The sequence below is a fragment of the Engystomops pustulosus genome, chromosome 6, assembly GCF_040894005.1.
Source record: "Engystomops pustulosus chromosome 6, aEngPut4.maternal, whole genome shotgun sequence".
Taxonomy (NCBI): Eukaryota; Metazoa; Chordata; class Amphibia; order Anura; family Leptodactylidae; genus Engystomops; species Engystomops pustulosus.
In genome coordinates, this window is record NC_092416.1 from 85,220,094 (window position 1) to 85,238,499 (window position 18,406).

The 18,406-nt window shown below is 42.8% G+C and overlaps 1 protein-coding gene across 3 annotated transcripts in view; it reads left to right on the forward strand.

Moving 5' to 3' along the window:
- Positions 1–2,013: 2,013 nt before the first annotated feature.
- Positions 2,014–18,406, forward strand: part of FLT3LG (fms related receptor tyrosine kinase 3 ligand) — a 152,573-nt gene continuing 136,180 nt past the window's right edge. For 2 of the 3 annotated variants that reach the window (XM_072110193.1, XM_072110195.1), the window contains exon 1: positions 2,020–2,118. In XM_072110193.1, coding sequence (XP_071966294.1) covers positions 2,023–2,118 — 96 coding nt within the window. In that variant the 5' untranslated portion in view covers positions 2,020–2,022. Of the gene's footprint in view, positions 2,119–18,406 lie in introns of all 3 variants that reach the window. The other variant, XM_072110199.1, reaches the window with a different exon arrangement.

The window sequence follows — 18,406 nt, forward strand, 5'->3', positions numbered from 1 at the left end:
CCAAAGGTTGTTTTGAATATTTTGAGGGGTGTAGTTTCTAAAATGGTGTCATTTGTGGGGGTTTTCTGTCATGTGGGCCTTATAAAGTCACTTCTAACTAAATTGACCCTCCAAAAGTAGGTTTTGATGATTTTTGTGAAAATCTGAAAAATTGCACCTAAAGTTATAAGCCTCCTAACATCCTAAATAAAGGAAAAGAGGTTTGAAAAATGATGCCAAGTTAAAGCAGACATGTGGAAAATATTAGTTATCAAGTTATTTTAGTGATATGACCAACTTTCCAAAAAGTAGAAAATTTAGAATTTGGAAAACATTGTTTTTTTCAAAATTTTTGCCAAATTTCCATTTATTTCATAAATAAATACTAAATATATTGATTACATTTCTTCACCAGCATGAAGTACAATGCGTCACGAAAAAACAATCTCAAAATCAACTGGATATGTTAAAGCGTTCCAAAGTTATAACCACTTAAAAAGACACATGTCAGATTTTTAAAAATGGGCCGTGTCAGGAAGGTGAAAAGTGGCTTCAGCGTTAAGGGGTTAATAACCCTGAACTTCCCAAAAAAGAAAATAGAAAAAAAGGCTAAAAAAAAACTGTGAAAGATTTGTGTTCTCTTTCAGATTCTCTCCTCAGGCCGAACAAATAAAATCGGCCATAAAAAAGAACTGGCACATCTTAGAAGGAGATAAAGATTTAAAAGAAATAGTAGATAGGGGCCCACTCACCACCTTCAGGAGGAGTAAAACCCTACAGTCTGAACTAGTGTCTAGCGGTTTCAACCCTGATAGGGACCATTGGCTAAAAACTAGCTTACCACAGGGCTGCTTCACATACGGTAGTTGCAGCCATTGTTCCCAAGTTTTGAAAACCAAACATGTAAAGTGTGGAGGACAAGGTATTGTAATCAGACATTTCATCACATGTAAAACCAACCATGTGATATATGTAATCTTCTGCCCTTGTAAAAAATATTATATAGGAAAGACAATACGCCAACTAAATGTCAGTTTTGCTGAACATATGAGGTTTATAAAGTCTGGGTATGGAGCGCCCAGACTCATAGAACATGTACGCATGCATCATAACTCAAATCCGAAAAGCCTATCAGCAGTAGGAATAGAACTAGTACCACCCCTAAAAACAGGGGGTGACAGACAAAAAAAGAAGGCAGGTGGATACTAAGAACAGGGGCTTTGGGACCAGCCGGCCTAAATGACAAAATTGACATGGTAGTGTTCATATGAATGTACAGGTGCAATAGTAATACCCCTAAATGCAAGAATTAACCCTTACTCCACCCATCGTGTGATGGGTTAAACGGACCTATAGATATCAAAATGATAAACCTAGCGATGCCATCAGCATTGGGCAATAATAGTAAAATAAGTTACTGTGCCTATGCAATGTGTATTATTTAAACACTGCATACGTTTTTTAATTGTTTTAAGGCTCTATGTCGTATGTACTTTCCCCATGCTAGCCACTGTGGTCTCTTCATTCCGCTACGAGCTTATCGTCCGATGTCACAGTTAGTGGCCAGCTTGTTTGATTGACATGAGGCAGAATGCCGTTCGTATATATATGTATGTTTGCTGTTTTAGCTTTGATGCTTTCACACTCACTTCCCTGACTCGGGCACATTCACCTGCGTCCGGGCTGGCGCCATCGGGGGAGGCATGTTCGGCCGTGACCCCACCCGCCATGTCGTGTGCTGGGCGGTGCCTTTTGCGCACATGTCCTGGGCGCGCGTGGACTTGGTCGGTGCGATCGGCGCTGCTTTCCCTGCGAGGACTCGCCCCATAGCCAGGTGTGCTTGCATGTCAGACAAGGTACTGTGACTCTGCTCAGCTGCAGCATAATGAACACATTAGTCAGCCACTGATTGACAGGCCAATTCACCAAAGAGAAAGCTATCTAATGACCAATCGGAGCCACATCATGCCCTTAGAGGCAGTCCCAGGGGTACCATAAATATATACGAGCCATCACTTTCTTTTTTACACACAAACACACCGGATGCAGCGCATTCTAGCACGAAACGGCTGTCGTTTTAAAGGCTTTGATGTCCTGCACCTTTTGTCTTCCACTCCCTTTTGTTTGAACTATGCTTTTGTGAGTATATAAAAATAAATACTTAAAGGAAACCTACCATTTCAAATGGTAGGTTTAAGCTGTAAACACCGAGCACCAGCTTAGGGTGAGCTGGTGCCGGTGCTTAGTTTCATTAGTGTTAAAACCGCGGTATCGCGGTTTTACCACTTTTTAAACTTTATAGCATAAACTGCTTTGGCGCTGCGTGCGCACGATCGTGCGCGCGCCTACATAGGAGATGCTGCAGGCGTTGCGCGCGCACGGTCGCGCGCAGCTCCGAAGCGGCTTCTGCTATAAAGTTTAAAAAGTGTTAAAACCGCGATACCGCGGTTTTAACACTAACGAAACTAAGCACCGGCACGAGCTCACCCTGAGCTGGTGCTCGGTGTTTACAGCTTAAACCTACCATTTGAAATGGTAGGTTTCCTTTAACCCCTTAAGGACGCAGCCTGTTTGCAGGTTAAGGCTCGCAACTTTTTTTGGAAATTTGACCAGTGTCTCTTACTGTGGTAATAACTTTTCAACGCTTTAAGATATCTCTGTGATTTTGAGATTGTTTTCTCGTGAGACATTGTAGTTTATGTTAGTAGTGTCATTTCGGTGATCCGTTCCTTTTTTGGGGGGTAAAAATTCAAAAATTTAGGAAAAATTTGAAAAAAATGACTATTTTCAAAGTTTCAAATGTTATAATTTTTAGACAAAAAGTGATACCACAAATTTTTTTTTGATAGAAACCTTTTGCCATTGGTCTTCTTTTTATATCCATTATTTGTTTTACGTTTCCATTATTTTTATGGATGTGAGAAGGTTTGAAGTTTTAGTAGCAACTTCTCAGATTTTCTTGAAATTTGAAAAATGCGAACTTTTTGGTGATCAATTCAGTTTGGAAGTGCCCTATAAAGGCTTACCGTATATGCCGGCGTATAAGACGACCTGGTGTATAAGACGACCCCCCTACTTTCCTGTTTAAAATATAGAGTTTAAGATATATTCGCCGTATAAGACTACCCCTTTTCCAACGCATACAGTAGTATACAGCACAGCCCCCAGTAGTATACAGCACAGCCCCCAGTAGTATACAGCACAGCCCCCAGTAGTATACAGCACTGCCCCCAGTAGTATACAGCACTGCCCCCAGTAGTATACAGCACTGCCCCCAGTAGTATACAGCACAGCCCCCAGTAGTATACAGCCCAGCATTTAAAAAAAAATAATCATATACTCACCCCGATGCTCCCCCGATGTCCGCGCCGTCTTCTTTCTTCTGCCGGGCGCCGCCATTGATCTTCCCCGGCAGGCGCCTAGTATGACGCGCCGCTGCTGACGTCATACTAGGCGCCGACCCGGGGAAAAACATGGCGGCGCCTAGCAGAAGAAAGAAGACGGCGCGGTGAGTATGTCCCATGCGCATCTTTTTGAGGCTGCCGGCAGCTTTGCCGGCAGCCATCGCTGTGAAAACACCCGCGATCGGTGCTAGCACCGATCGCGGGTGTTACCGGTAAGCCTTTGCTGAAATATGCAGCAAAGACTTACCGGCTATGGAGAGGGCTCAGCCCGTGAGCCCTCTCCATGCAGCGCGATCCGACCGCGATCGTCTTATACGCCGTCATTACCGGCGTATAAGACGATTACCGGCGTATAAGACGACCCCAGAGAAGACAGAAGATTTTTCTGTCTTCAAAAGTCGTCTTATACGCCGGTATATACGGTATGTACTATATACCCCCACAAGTAACACCATTTTATGAACCTAACATCTCAACCTATTCAAATCAGCATTTAAGAAGTCTGTTAACCCTTTAATTATTTTTCCGGAAGCATATGAAAATGGAGTGGAAATTTTGAAATTTCAATTTTTGATTTCAATCTTTCCAATTTAGCCCTAAAACGGATACATTCAGAAGGAATTTGAGGTAAATATATATTCCTAATTTCTTGCCCTGCTTCTTCCGAGTACGGCAATACCAGACATGTGGATGTCAGCTGCTGTTTCCCCGCACATCGATGTCCAGAACAGAGTTAGCGATACCGGGAATTTGGAAGGCCAATTTGGCTGCAAATATTTTGTGGTGCCACAGTGTAATTGAAGAGCCCCTGAAGTAAAAGTACAATAGAAAACCCCCCAAAATGTCACCATTTCGGAAACTAGACCCCTCAAAGAATTTATCGGTGGTTGTGGTGAGCATTTTAACCCCCGACACGCTGGTCAAAATTGAATGCAAAGTAAATGGTGCAGAGTAAAAATTGTGTTTTTATCTCAAAAATGTCATTTTAGTGCCTCATATACTGTGCCCAACCCATGCCACTTTAGACAAACACCCCAAAAATCATTCTGCGGGTTGTCCCGAGTACAGCAATACCACACATGTGCCAATAATTTACAGACTGGGCGCACAGAAGGGATGAGAACGGAAGGAGTGAAATTTTGATTTTCCAGCTCCGTTTTCACATGTTTGGATTTGGAGTGCCATGTCATGTTGGCAGGGCCCGTGAGGTGCCAGTGCAATAGAAACCCCCAATAAATGATACCATTACGGAAACTAGACCCCTCAAAGAATTTATCGGTGGTTGTGGTGAGCATTTTAACCCCCGACACGCTGGTCAAAATTAAATGCAAAGCAAATGGTGCAGAGTAAAAATTGCGTTTTTATCTCAAAAATGTCATTTTAGTGCCTCATATACTGTGCCCAACCCGTGCCACTTTAGACAAACACCCCAAAAATCATTCTGCAGGTTGTCCCGAGTACAGCAATACCACACATGTGCCAATAATTTACAGACTGGGCACACAGAAGGGATGAGAACGGAAGGAATGAAATTTTGATTTTCCAGCTCCGTTTTCACATGTTTGGATTTGGAGTGCCATGTCATGTTGGCAGTGCCCGTGAGGTGCCAGTGCAATAGAAACCCCCAATAAATGATACCATTACGGAAACTAGACCCCTCAAAGAATTTATCGGTGGTTGTGGTGAGCATTTTAACCCCCGACACGCTGGTCAAAATTAAATGCAAAGTAAATGGTGCAGAGTAAAAATTGTGTTTTTATCTCAAAAATGTCATTTTAGTGCCTCATATACTGTGCCATACCCATGCCACTTCAGACAAACACCCCAAAAATCATTCTGCGGGTTGTCCTGAGTACGGCAATACCACACATGTGCCAATAATTTACAGGCTGGGCACACAGAAGGGATGAGAACGGAAGGAGTGAAATTTTGATTTTCCAGCTCCGTTTTCACACGTTTGGATTTGGAGTGCCATGTCATGTTGGCAGGGCCCGTGAGGTGCCAGTGCAATAGAAACCCCCAATAAATGATACCATTACGGAAACTAGACCCCTCAAAGAATTTATCGGTGGTTGTGGTGAGCATTTTAACCCCCGACACGCTGGTCAAAATTGAATGCAAAGTAAATGGTGCAGAGTAAAAATTGTGTTTTTATCTCAAAAAAGTCATTTTTGTGCCTCATATACTGTGCCCAACCCATGCCACTTTAGACAAACACCCCAAAAATCATTCTGGGGGTTGTCCTGAGTACGGCAATACCACACATGTGCCAATAATTTACAGGCTGGGCACACGGCAGGGGTCAGGAAGAAAGAAGCACAATTTAGGTTTTCAAGCTTCGTTTTCACTAGATTGGTAATGGGGGGTACCCCCGAGGTACCAGTACAATAGAAAGCCCAAGTAGTGAACCCATTTTGGAAAGGGCACCCCTCAAAGAATGTATGTAGGCTTGTATGAGTATTTTAACCCCTAAGGTGCTGGCTCAAATGTAATACAAAGTGAGTAGTGCAGAGAAACAGTTGTATTGCAATTTATCAAATATGCCATTGAAGTGACAAAAGTATTTTGCCCAACTCATGCCACTGGGGAAAAACACATCAAAAATCATTCTGCGGGTTACCCCGGTTAGGGCAATACCCCATAGGAGGCAATAATCTGTAGGATGGTGACACGGCAGGGCTCAAAAGGGAATAACTTGTTGGAGCACAGACATTGTACTTTTTTTTTCTTTTTGGCATCATGAAAGATTTGTAGATGCCAATAGGGGCCAGTACAGTAGAAACCCCTAAGAACTGACCCTATTTTGGAAACTACACCCCTCCATGAATTAATCTAGGGGTATAGTTAGCATTTTAACCCCACAGGTGGACCCCTGAAAAAGTGCAAAATGGATAGTGCATAGTAAAAAATATCTATTATGTCATTTTGTGCCCAGCTGCTGCCATGGGAGACAAACACCCTAAAAATCATGATGCATGTTTTCCCGGGTAAAGCATACGGGACAGTAATCTAGAGGCTGGGCACATGGCAGGGCTTAGAAGGGAAGGTGCGGCATGATGTATAAGCTGTGCGTCAGGGTAACAACAGGGTACTCTAAAAATCCAGGGATGTATGATAAATTCGGAAGCAATCTTTCATACATAACCCTGGTTTTTCTGGGCATGTCTCACAGTGATGAATGGTGTCCTTCCGAATGCCATTTTTGGAGCACACCCTGCACCTCTTTTGTGACCTTCCCTTGCTGGCTGTTTGGGGAACTACTCCTGGAAAGTGCTGCCCTGGTACAATACGTGATGTGGCCTCACTTCCAGATGTGCTAGCACTCCCCCCTTCCTGGTCTCCAAAAAGAAAGTACTTTATTACCATCTCTTGAAATTCCAGGAAAGTTCCCCTCTGGCCGGCATATCGATGCAGCACATAAGCATTATACAATGCCATCTGCATGATGTGCACGGCCAGCTTCTTGTACCACACCCTCGACTTCCGCATGGCATTGTACGGCTGAAGCACCTGGTCAGACAAGTCCACCCCTCCCATGTATTTGTTATAATCTAAAATACAGTCTGGCTTGGGGGTTTCTGTACTGGCACCTCGTACTGGGACAGGGGTGGTGGTGTGCTCATGTATTGTGGTTAATACAAGGACCTCTCTCTTGTCCTTGTACTTAACACACAATACAGAGTCGCTGCATAGTGCCCTGCTTTCGTGCCTTTTAAGTTTTTGCCCAAGCAGCGACTTAGGGAGACCTCTCTGATTTCTGCGTACAGTGCCGCATGCCGCAGTATTTCTGGAAGTGAGGCACTTGAACAGGGTGGTGCTGGTGTAGAAATTGTCCAGGTAGAGGTGGTAGCCCTGGTCCAGCAGTGGGTGCACTAAATCCCACACTATCTTCCCTGTAACACCCAGGAAGGGGGGGCATTCTGGGGGCACTATAGAGGAGTCCTTCCCTTCATATACTCTGAACTTGTATGTGTACCCTGATGAACTTTCGCACAGCTTATACATTTTCACACCATATCTTGCCCTCTTATTGGGCAGGTACTGGCGGAATTGAAGTCTCCCTTTGAATTGTACCAGGGACTCGTCTATGCTCACATGTTTGGCGGGAGTATATGCCTGGGCAAACTTGGCACTAAAATGATCTAATATGGGCCTGACCTTAAATAACCGATCATAACTGGGGTCACCTCTGGATGGGCACTGTGTGTTGTCAGTGTAGTGCAAAAACTTATGGATGGCTTCAAAGCGCATCCTGCTCATTGCCATGCGGAACATGGGGGTGTGGTACAGTATATCTGTGCTCCAGTAGTCCCTGATTGAAGGCTTCTTTACTATCCCCATAAGGAGTATTATGCCCCAATACTTGTACATCTCTGCTGCAGTGACAGGGGTCCACCTGTAGGGTTGTGCATAAAAGGACGTGGGGTTTTGGGCAATATGTTGTGCAGCGTAGAGATTTGTCTGAAATATAATAATATTTAGCAGCTCCTCATCAAAAAAAAACTTAAAAAAGTCTACAGCTCTGAGCCCTGTCGTGTCAAAGTTAATGCCAGGATGGCCCAAAAAGTCAGGGACCTGAGGGGTATAATTATCTGGGGCTACCCATGTGGGGTCAGTGGAAGCCCCAGACGCTTCTCCTGCAGAAGTCCCAGGCACTTCTCCTGCAGAAGTCCCAGGCACTTCTCCTGCAGAAGTCCCAGGCACTTCTCCTGCAGAAGTCCCAGGCACTTCTCCTGCAGAAGTCCCTGGAACCCTACGGCGCCTTCTTGGGGGTCCTTCCAGGTCACTGGAAGATGAGCAGGAGGATGATGATAGGTAAAAGGGACCATCATCCCCACTAGCTGACTCGGTGTCAGAGGCAAGCATGTTATATGCCTCCAACACGGTGTACGTCTTCTGAGACATTGCACACAAAAAAAAATAGAGAACAAGAAAAATTAGATAATGTGCACCAAACTACACGGATAAACCGTCTAGCAGGCACACAAAAAAAAAATATAATGCACACCAAACTACACGGACAAGCCGCACAGATGGCACACAAAAAATAATGCGCACTAAACTACACGGACAAGCCGCACAGATAGCACACAAAAAAAATAATGCGCACTAAACTACACGGACAAGCCGCACAGATAGCACACAAAAAAAAAGGTAATGCACACCAAACTACACGGACAAGCCGCACAGATGGCACACACAAAAAATAATGCGCACTAAACTACACGGACAAGCCGCACAGATAGCACACAAAAAAAATAATGCGCACTAAACTACACGGACAAGCCGCACAGATAGCACACAAAAAAAAAAGATAATGCACACCAAACTACACGGACAAGCCGCACAGATAGCACACAAAAAAAAAAGATAATGCACACCAAACCACACGGACCAGCCGCACAGATGGCACACACAAAAAGTAGCTACGTACGGGTACACCTACGGCGTTCTGGAAAAAAATATTACCAGGCACCGAAAAAAAAACCTATGTGCACCGCGCAAAAAAGCGCTACAAATGCACCTAGCTTGCCCTAAGACAAACTAACTACCGCTAAGATTGCTAAAGATTCTGTGCAGCGCTATTCACACGGCGCACTGAAAAGTGCGTCCAGTGCAGAACAACGCTAACACAGCGCACTGAAAAGTGCGTTTGGGTTCAGAAGGGACAGACAGCGAAAAACGGAAGACACGTGGGATCACACAAGGCGATCACACAGGGAACACACAGGACACAGGAAAAAACAGATAGGATGGGAATTTGTAGGGAACAATAGGGATCAGATAAGGATCAGAACACTATTTATAGTGTAAAAGTGTATTTTGGTGCACACAGTAACGCTCTTTCCTCTCTCCAGCGATACCAAACCAAAATGGTGCCGCTGGAGGAAGAGGAAAGTGCTAAAAGCACGTTTTTTGGCCTAAAATCGCTGTAATTGGCCAGTCAGGTTTGACTGGCCAATCACGGCGATCGGCGGGCGGGACCAATTTGATTGGTCGGGTGACGGAGACAGGAACTCCTCCTGCCTCTGTCACCCAAATTTCAGCCCGATGTCACCACGTCTCGCGACGTGGTGACAATTCTAAAATAGTATGCGCTCGCGCAGTAGCTGTACTGCGCTGAGCGCCAATAGTGGGAAGCTGCGCAGTACAGCTACGGCGCGGAGCGCTAAGGGGTTAAAGAAGATCTGAAGGTGGTGAGTGCCATTTGTTTCTACTCTATTTGCCTGTGAACATTGAACTTTGCTACAATAAGAAATAAAGAAATAGAGCACCATAGCAACCTGTAAGAAAATGTTATGATCTTCATTACTCCCATTTGTCACATTTCTGATACAAAGTATCCGGAGATAAGCTAATTTAGTTGGAAAAAACGAAGCAGTAGCCAATCTGCAAACATCTCTTTCTGTATACACCGTCTACTGAATATTTGTTTAGTGAGTCTAGAAAAGTAGGAAGGGAATCAAGAATACAGCAATACCAAAGAAATATATAAACAGAAAAATAAAAGCTTCTAGCTCACCCTTTCCATGTCACAATAGTTTGTACTGCAACCAGGTAACGGGAGGTGCTCGATTAAACAACATTAGTAGATAAAATATGTAGAAAATCTAGCACACAGAACCACTGAAGGATAAGAGAACATGAACGCTTCTTTATTCCATGAAATTCATGCTGACAGACATGCAGTTACATCCAGATCAACTTGTTTCGACAAACATTTCATGATCTATTTCCTGCGTAATGGCGAATTATTTTAAAACGCCCGCCCTATTGCGTCACTGATGAGGCGGTCCCGAAAGGAACTCACCAGGTAAGAACGATCTCCAACCAAAGGCATGATATCAAATGACAACTGGGGAACAACCCACAGGATCAGCTGACCTGAGCACGAGCACATGGATAAAATAAAAATTTGAAATATGTACAAAGCCAAAGCGCATTAATATATATTCTCCTGACGAAGCCGTTTGGCGAAACGCGCGTCGAGGCAATCACCGGGCGGAGACTTCCTACTGGTGACCGGCACAACTTTTTATCCCTGGACAAAAAAAAGGTAAAAAATATATCCTACACATAGCGAGTATATAGCAAATATAATGATAATTGCAAAATACAAATGTAACTATGTTTTGGCCGGGCAAACAATGATGCAATATCCATCCTTCTCATTCACCAGCCGGGACTCCCCTTCTGGTGTCACTAAGTTATAGGTGCAGTTGGTAAGACTAAATATAAGGTATAGAGCAGTGGTGGCGAACCTATGGCACGGGTACCAGAGTTGGCACTCGGAGCCCTTTATGTGGGCACCCGGGCCATCGCCTCAGCACACCAGACAGGACTCTAAGAATCTTCCTGCAGTTGCAAGAAACTTAAAAGATGCGTCTTTTTGTGATATTTTGATACTTACTTTGCTAAGACTGTAAGAAGAGGGAGAATGTGTAAACAGGGCCGAATTATCTTTGGAGGACCTCCTGCTGGTCCCACATTTCTCTGTGTAGAAAGAAGCTAAAATGATGAAAATTTTCCATCTTTCTACTGTGTTGCTGTCCTCAGGAGGCAAATATGATTTAAAGTTGTTGAACAGGGAGCAAGAAGTTACTGCTTTAATTTTTGGATGGCACCTCGCGATAAATAAGGAGGGTTTTGAGTTGCAGTTTGGGCACTCGGCCGCTAAAAGGTTCGCCATCACTGGTATAGAGTCTTCTGTACTAGTGGACATATATATGTCTGTAAGAGGATAACTCCTTTGTGAAAATATATATATATATAATCTGGCCTCTGATACGTGGTATATACAAGTAGATATTTAATACGAGAAATGTATGAGGATGCATAGAAGATGCAACTACCTCTGAACTATTGCCATTTTAATTCATAGTATTAGAACATAAAGGCCAAGATAAGGTAAAACATCGTAATATGATAATATTATAAATGACCCCTCTTGCCACAACATGTGAAAAAATGAATTACAGCAAGACTCTCAAAGTTCCCAATATCGTATATGCACAGTGGTATATGGGAAGACTAAACCATGTGACATTTATCTTGCCGGATGGCCACTCCCACAAACCAATGTCAAACATTAGTATGTAAGCTTAAGATTCTTTTGTTCCATCCCTTGGGTTGCCAGCTTTCAAGAGTGAACATCCAAAAAGTCCCCAGATTTAACAATTTTTGTTTTATGTGACCTCCCCTGACAGGCGGCAAAATTCTTTCCAAACCTGTCCATGAGAAACGTAATGCCTGTTTATCATGCACTTCCTTCCATAAAGTGTTTAGAAATCGAGGAAATATTTACCAAATTATTACTAATGTCTGATGGGTATCTTTAAATTCTAACTTTTAAAGGGAACCTACCACCACAAATCTACCTATTAAGGGTAGATCGGGTGGTATGTGGATCAATGGGATGTGAGGATAGCCCTTTTAAGGGCTAATCCTCACGTCCCTGCACTTTTTTGGTAACTTTTATTAAACTTGTATGCAAATTTTCTTATGTGGCTACTGGGGCGTGGAGTAGCCGCATCTGAGGTTACATGGCGCGGCTACTCCACGCCCTGGTAGCCTCTTTTTCCCTCCTACTCACCATCTTCAGCACGCAGCTGCTCGTAGCTGCGCGCCCTCGTCCGACGATCCTGCCGTCTGCGCAGAACAGCACGCCCGCGCCTGTGCAGCCCCGGCTTCGGAGCAGTGACCGTGCAGGCCTGCTGTTCTGCACATGCGCATGCTCAGTTACATACAGCCGGGTCCTGCCAGGAAGGCAGAACCCGGCGAGAAGAGGAGCCGGAAGCCTCTGGTCACTCGCCGCACCCGGGGGCAGCGGCAGGAGGGATCCCGGGTGTTAGTGCCGGGTCTGGGCTGTGATATCACAGCCCGACACCGGCACCATACTGACCCGATGTCCCGAAATCTTCTTCTGACGCGGCGCCGTAGAAAGGTTTTTTTGGTGATTTTCACTTTTTTATGTTTTATTGGGTAATTGCATGGGATGGGACTTCAAGGGACTTTTATTCTTTTTTAATATTTTTTTTTAATTGCACTTTTTTTAAAACTTTTTTTTTACTGTTTTATTTTGTCCCAGGGTGGGGCATGAACAAGTGATTATTTGATCACTTGTTCATTGTAATATACTGCAATACTAATGTATTACAGCATATTACATAGTCTGCCTATGCATTCTGCATAGGCTGGCATCAGCACTGTTAGATCGTTCTGTAAGCACAATCCTAACAGGCTTCTAGTGAAGGCAACCCTGGGGTCCTTATCGGGCTTCAGGGTTGCCGTGGCAACGATCGGCACCTCACAATGACCGCGGCACCTATAGGGTTAAACAGCCGAGATCGCGAAGTCGTAATCCTGGCTGTTACTGTGGGATCCCGGCTACCGTGTACTGCCGGGATCCCGCGGCGATCGCCTGGCCTCAGAAGGGTGATCGCCATGACGTGATACTACGTCAAGGTGCGGGAATGAACCGCATCCTATGACGTAGTATCACGTCAAGGTGCAGAAAGGGGTTAAGGCTCAGCCCTATTTTTTGTATTCTGACATGCGTCGCTTTATATGGTTAGAACTTTTGAACACTGTTACTTATCTAAACGATTCTGAGATTGTTTGTTTGTTTGTTTTTTTTTTCCCCCACATGTTGTACTTCAACTTAGTGGTAAATGTTGGCTGATAAGTTTTGCGTTTATTTGCGTTTTCAGGCACATAGATTTACCACCTAAAAAGTTGCTAAATAACATTTACATTTACATACTACTACATACATTTTCATAATTGGTGAAATGTCTGGATAATTTATTTTGATGTCACGCGGCTTAAAAATAGAATATTGCTTTTTCATATTTTCCGAATTCACTATTTTGGGGATAGTTTCTTTTTTGAATGACATTTTAAATATTTAGCATTAAACGCCCCTATATAATCAACCAATTTTCAAATCTACAACCCTCAAACTATCAGAAACAGCTTTTAGGAAGATTGTTAATCCCTTGAGATCTTCATAGTAATTAAATCAAAATGGAGGTGAAATTTAGAATTTTGTTGGTTATACCTTCCTTTAGCCCTGAAATATACTCATTTCCAAAAGATAAAAAGAGAAAACCCATATTAAAATTTGTTATGCAATTTCTCCTGAGTACAGAGACCACACACACACACACACGCACACGCACACACGCACACGCGCACACACACACGTGGCCATAACTTGCAGAAGGGAAGGAGCACCCTGCAGCTGCCAGGATTTTAGTTTCCTCATTGGTCCCTTTGTGGTATTTTTTTTGCGGGATGAGATGCTTTTTTTTCAGTGTTACCATTTTGGGGTTGGTATTCCCTATTGTTCAAAATGTATGAACTTTTTTTTGAGGGCCGAAGTAGATAAGCATCAATTCTGTAATAACACCGTATTTGAATTTTTTGTTACGTTTTACTAAATTTGCCAAAAAAAAACCCTATTGAGGGGAATCATCATTTTTGCATTGCCATCTTCCAAGTAGCATAACATTTTTACTTTTTTGGCTACGGAGCTGGTTGATGGCTTGTTTTTGGCGGCACATGTTGTACTTTCCAACAGTTTCATTCTGGAGTACATTTTTTTGAATCACTTTTTATTGTTTATATGTGAAAAGAGATGTCAAAAGACGTCAGCGAGATGACATCAGTGAGGAAAATGAGAATGTAGAGTCCATATGGGGGGAGATAAAGGGAGGAAAAAAGAATAACAAAATATTACTAGGAGTTTGTTATAAGGCTCCAAATATAATGGAAGCAGCAAAAGAAATGCTGGTAGGTTAAATAGATGCGGCTTCAAAACATGGTGAAGTACTTATCATGGGGGACTTTAACTACCCTGATATAGACTGGGGTACAAGATCCAAAAAGAGGGGGGGGGACTCCTCCATCTTTACCAAACAGGGTATCAGAATTACAGGTTAAGGGTCACCTTTGTAACTTTAAAGGTTAACTGTAAAGGTTTTTTTCCCCACAAATCAATATCTCTTGGGATGTAAAACAACTTTGCCTATTATCTTTGTTACCTATATTCAGTAGTTGCCTCAGATTATCTGAGAGCTGCAATGGCTGCTTCCTCACCATGTGCTAATAAGCCCTGGAGTCTCTACTTTGTTTATACTAGTGATGTGTTGTTCGCAAACAACGGGAGCCGTCTCCCCTCAGTAAGCCGATGGCTCAGTTAACTCTGCCTCCAACCAGCTCACCAGGCCCCCTTTAACCAGGGTGATTAGAGAACATTTATTTAATTATTATTATAAAATAATTTTTACTTTTTTTTTTTTTTACATTTTTAAAATTTTTCCACACTTGGGCTTGAACAAGCATTCATCCAATCCCGAGTGTTAATGCGGGTGTGGGTTGCCATAGAAAGGCAGCGTGTCAGAAGAAGTACCCTTAATGGCCTTTGTAAAAACCTGATATGGTGATCAATAAGGGGTTAAGTTACTGAAACACAAAGGTAGTGATGAGGCTTACAGCTTTATAGAGAGAAAAATAAATCCTGCAAAAAAACATAAATATAGCAAAAATAGAAACTGAAAGAAAAATTGCCATGGAAAGTAAAAATAATTACCAAATTTATTTTACAAATATATAAATAGTAAAAAACAGCAAGTGTGGGCCCTCTGAGGAATAACTTGGGAGTCAAGGTGGAGGGGGATGAGGAAAGTGCTAATCTATTGAATGTCGCCTATTCAACTGTCTTTATCCAGAAAAGACCCATAGAAAATGACATGATGAGGAATAATGTATATCCATTGAATGTCCGCTGCTTAATGCAGGAAGAGGTACAGCACTGCCTCAACATCACTAAAATAGACAGATACAGATACACCCAAGGTTACTGCATGAGTTATGTACTGTGATAGACTGACCATTATTTCTTATATTTGAAGAATCATTAATGACGGGTTCAGTTCCACAGGACTGGAACATAACAAATTTGGTGCCAATATTTAAAAAAAAAATCAAAAAGGGATCCTGGAAACTACTGACCTGTGAGTCAAACATCGGTTGTGGGGAAAATATTTGAAGGGTTTGTTAAAGATGCTATCCTGGAGTATCCCACTGTGCATAATCTTATAACCTAGCATAAGCATGGGTTTGTGAGGGGTCAGTCCTGTCAGACTACTCTGATCAGCTTCTACAAGGAGGTAAGTTCTAGATTGGACCTGGGGTAGGCTGTGGATATTGTATATCTGGACTTTTCCAAGGCATTTGATACAGTGCCACATAAAAGGTTGGAAGATTAAATGAGAATGCTGAGACGAGGAGCAAATCTGTGTATTTGGGAAAGCAAATGGCTTTGCGATAGAAAACAAAGGGCACATTGTCAGATTGGGTTGATGTTACCAGTGGGGTGCCAGTGGTCAGTATTGGGGCCACTTCTTTTTAATATTTTATTAATAACCTTTTAGAGGGTTTACAAATAGAATTTCTATATTTGCAGATGATACTAAGCTCTGTAAAGAAATGAATACAGAGGGGGACATATGACATTACAGAGAGAGATTTGTGCAGATGAGCTTTAATGTAGATAAATGTAAGGTTATGCACTTGGTTCGAGGAAATGAAAATTTTAATTATGTGTTAAATGATAAAATTCTTGGTGAAACTGATATAGGAAGACTTGGGGTGTAAGTCTGCAAGGCTGTAATGCTAACCACTAAGGCAACGTGCTGCCACAATACTATGTGTTTTCTGTGTGTCTAGTTGTGTGTGTGTGTGTGTGTGTGTATGTCTGCTGTTTCTTTCTACACTACTACTACTACTACACCTATCCTACACTGCTCCATATTTGAACACTACTACTCCCATCCTACACTGCAATAAAGCAAAGCACTACACAGTACTCCTTTCCTGTATATATGGACACAACACTGCACTACAACTCCCATCCTCTCTCTCTCTCATATATATATATATACACACACACACACACACACACACACACACACACACACACACACACACACACACACTCACTCACTCACTCACTCACTCACTCACTCACTCACACTCACCGGCCACTTTATTAGGTACACCATGCTAGTAACGGGTTGGACCCCCTTTTGCCTTCAGAACTGCCTCAATTCTTCGTGGCATAGATTCAACAAGGTGCTGGAAGCATTCCTCAGAGATTTTGGTCCATATTGACATGATGGCATCACACAGTTGCTGCAGATTTGTCGGCTGCACATCCAGGATGCGAATCTCCCGTTCCACCACATCCCAAAGATGCGCTATTGGATTGAGGTCTGGTGACTGTGGAGGCCATTTGAGTACAGTGAACTCATTGTCATGTTCAAGAAACCAGTCTGAGATAATTCCAGCTTTATGACATGGCGCATTATCCTGCTGAAAGTAGCCATCAGATGTTGGGTACATTGTGGTCATAAAGGGATGGACATGGTCAGCAACAATACTCAGGTAGGCTGTGGCGTTGCAACGATGCTCAATTGGTACCAAGGGGCCCAAAGAGTGTCAAGAAAATATTCCCCACACCATGACACCACCACCACCAGCCAGAAACGTTGATACAAGGCAGGATGGATCCATGCTTTCATGTTGTTGACGCCAAATTCTGACCCTACCATCCGAATGTCGCAGCTGAAATCTAGACTCATCAGACCAGGCAACGTTTTTCCAATCTTCTACTGTCCAATTTCGATGAGCTTGTGCAAATTGTAGCCTCAGTTTCCTGTTCTTAGCTGAAAGGAGTGGCACCCGATGTGGTCTTCTGCTGCTGTAGCCCATCTGCCTCAAAGTTCGACGTACTGTGCATTCAGAGATGCTCTTCTGCCTACCTTGGTTGTAACGGGTGGCGATTTGAGTCACTGTTGCCTTTCTATCAGCTCGAACCAGTCTGCCCATTCTCTTCTGACCTCTGGCATCAACAAGGCATTTCCGCCCACAGAACTGCTGCTCACTGGATGTTTTTTCTTTTTCTGACCATTCTCTGTAAACCCTAGAGATGGTTGTGCGTGAAAATCCCAGTAGATCAGCAGTTTCTGAAATACTCAGACCAGCCCTTCTGGCACCAACAACCATGCCACGTTCAAAGGCACTCAAATCACCTTTCTTCCCCATACTGATGCTCGGTTTGAACTGCAGGAGATTGTCTTGACCATGTCTACATGCCGCCATGTGATTGGCTGATTAGAAATTAAGTGTTAACGAGCAGTTGGACAGGTGTACCTAATAAAGTGGCTGGTGAGTGTATATGTGGGTACAGCCCTGTACTGCTACTCACATCCGGTATATATGGGCACAGCATTGCATTACTACTACAATCTTGCATTTTTATGGGCACAGTACTGTAGTACTACTCCCATCCTGTATATAAATGGGCACTGCATTGCTACTGGTACCCTGCATTTACATGAGCACAGTACTGTACTACTACTCCCGTCCTCATATATAGGCACTGCACTACTACTCACATCCTATGTATATATGGGCAGAGCACAGTACTACTACTCATATCATTTATATATGAGCACAGATCAGTACTACTACTCCTATCCTGTATATATGGGCACAGGACATTGCAATGCTATGTCTCCTAGTGGGAAGAAGAATAAAGACCAGGGGAATAAATATTTAAAAAAAGGTTCACACATTACAAAAACAATGTTTCGCAAAAAATATTATTTCATAAGTGTGTCTGATTTTTCACTTCTGATTTTCATCACACAGAAATTTAACGCTGGTGTGGAAGTGGCAGGGACTTTATCATACACCAACGCACTAGTGCCAGTGTATGATAAAAGTCCATCAATGATCAAATAAAAAAGATATGAATTTGAGAGGATGAAAATGAAAAGTGTTAAAAAAATTACTTAGTTTTAGAGCTGTTGCTGAAGGGGTTAAAAAAAGAAACAGCTAAATAAGACACAAAGTGAACATGAAAAATGTTTGGTATGTAAACAGATATAAAGTTTATGTTTTGTTTATAATAATGGATTATTATATATAGAATATATATGTATAGAATGTCACAT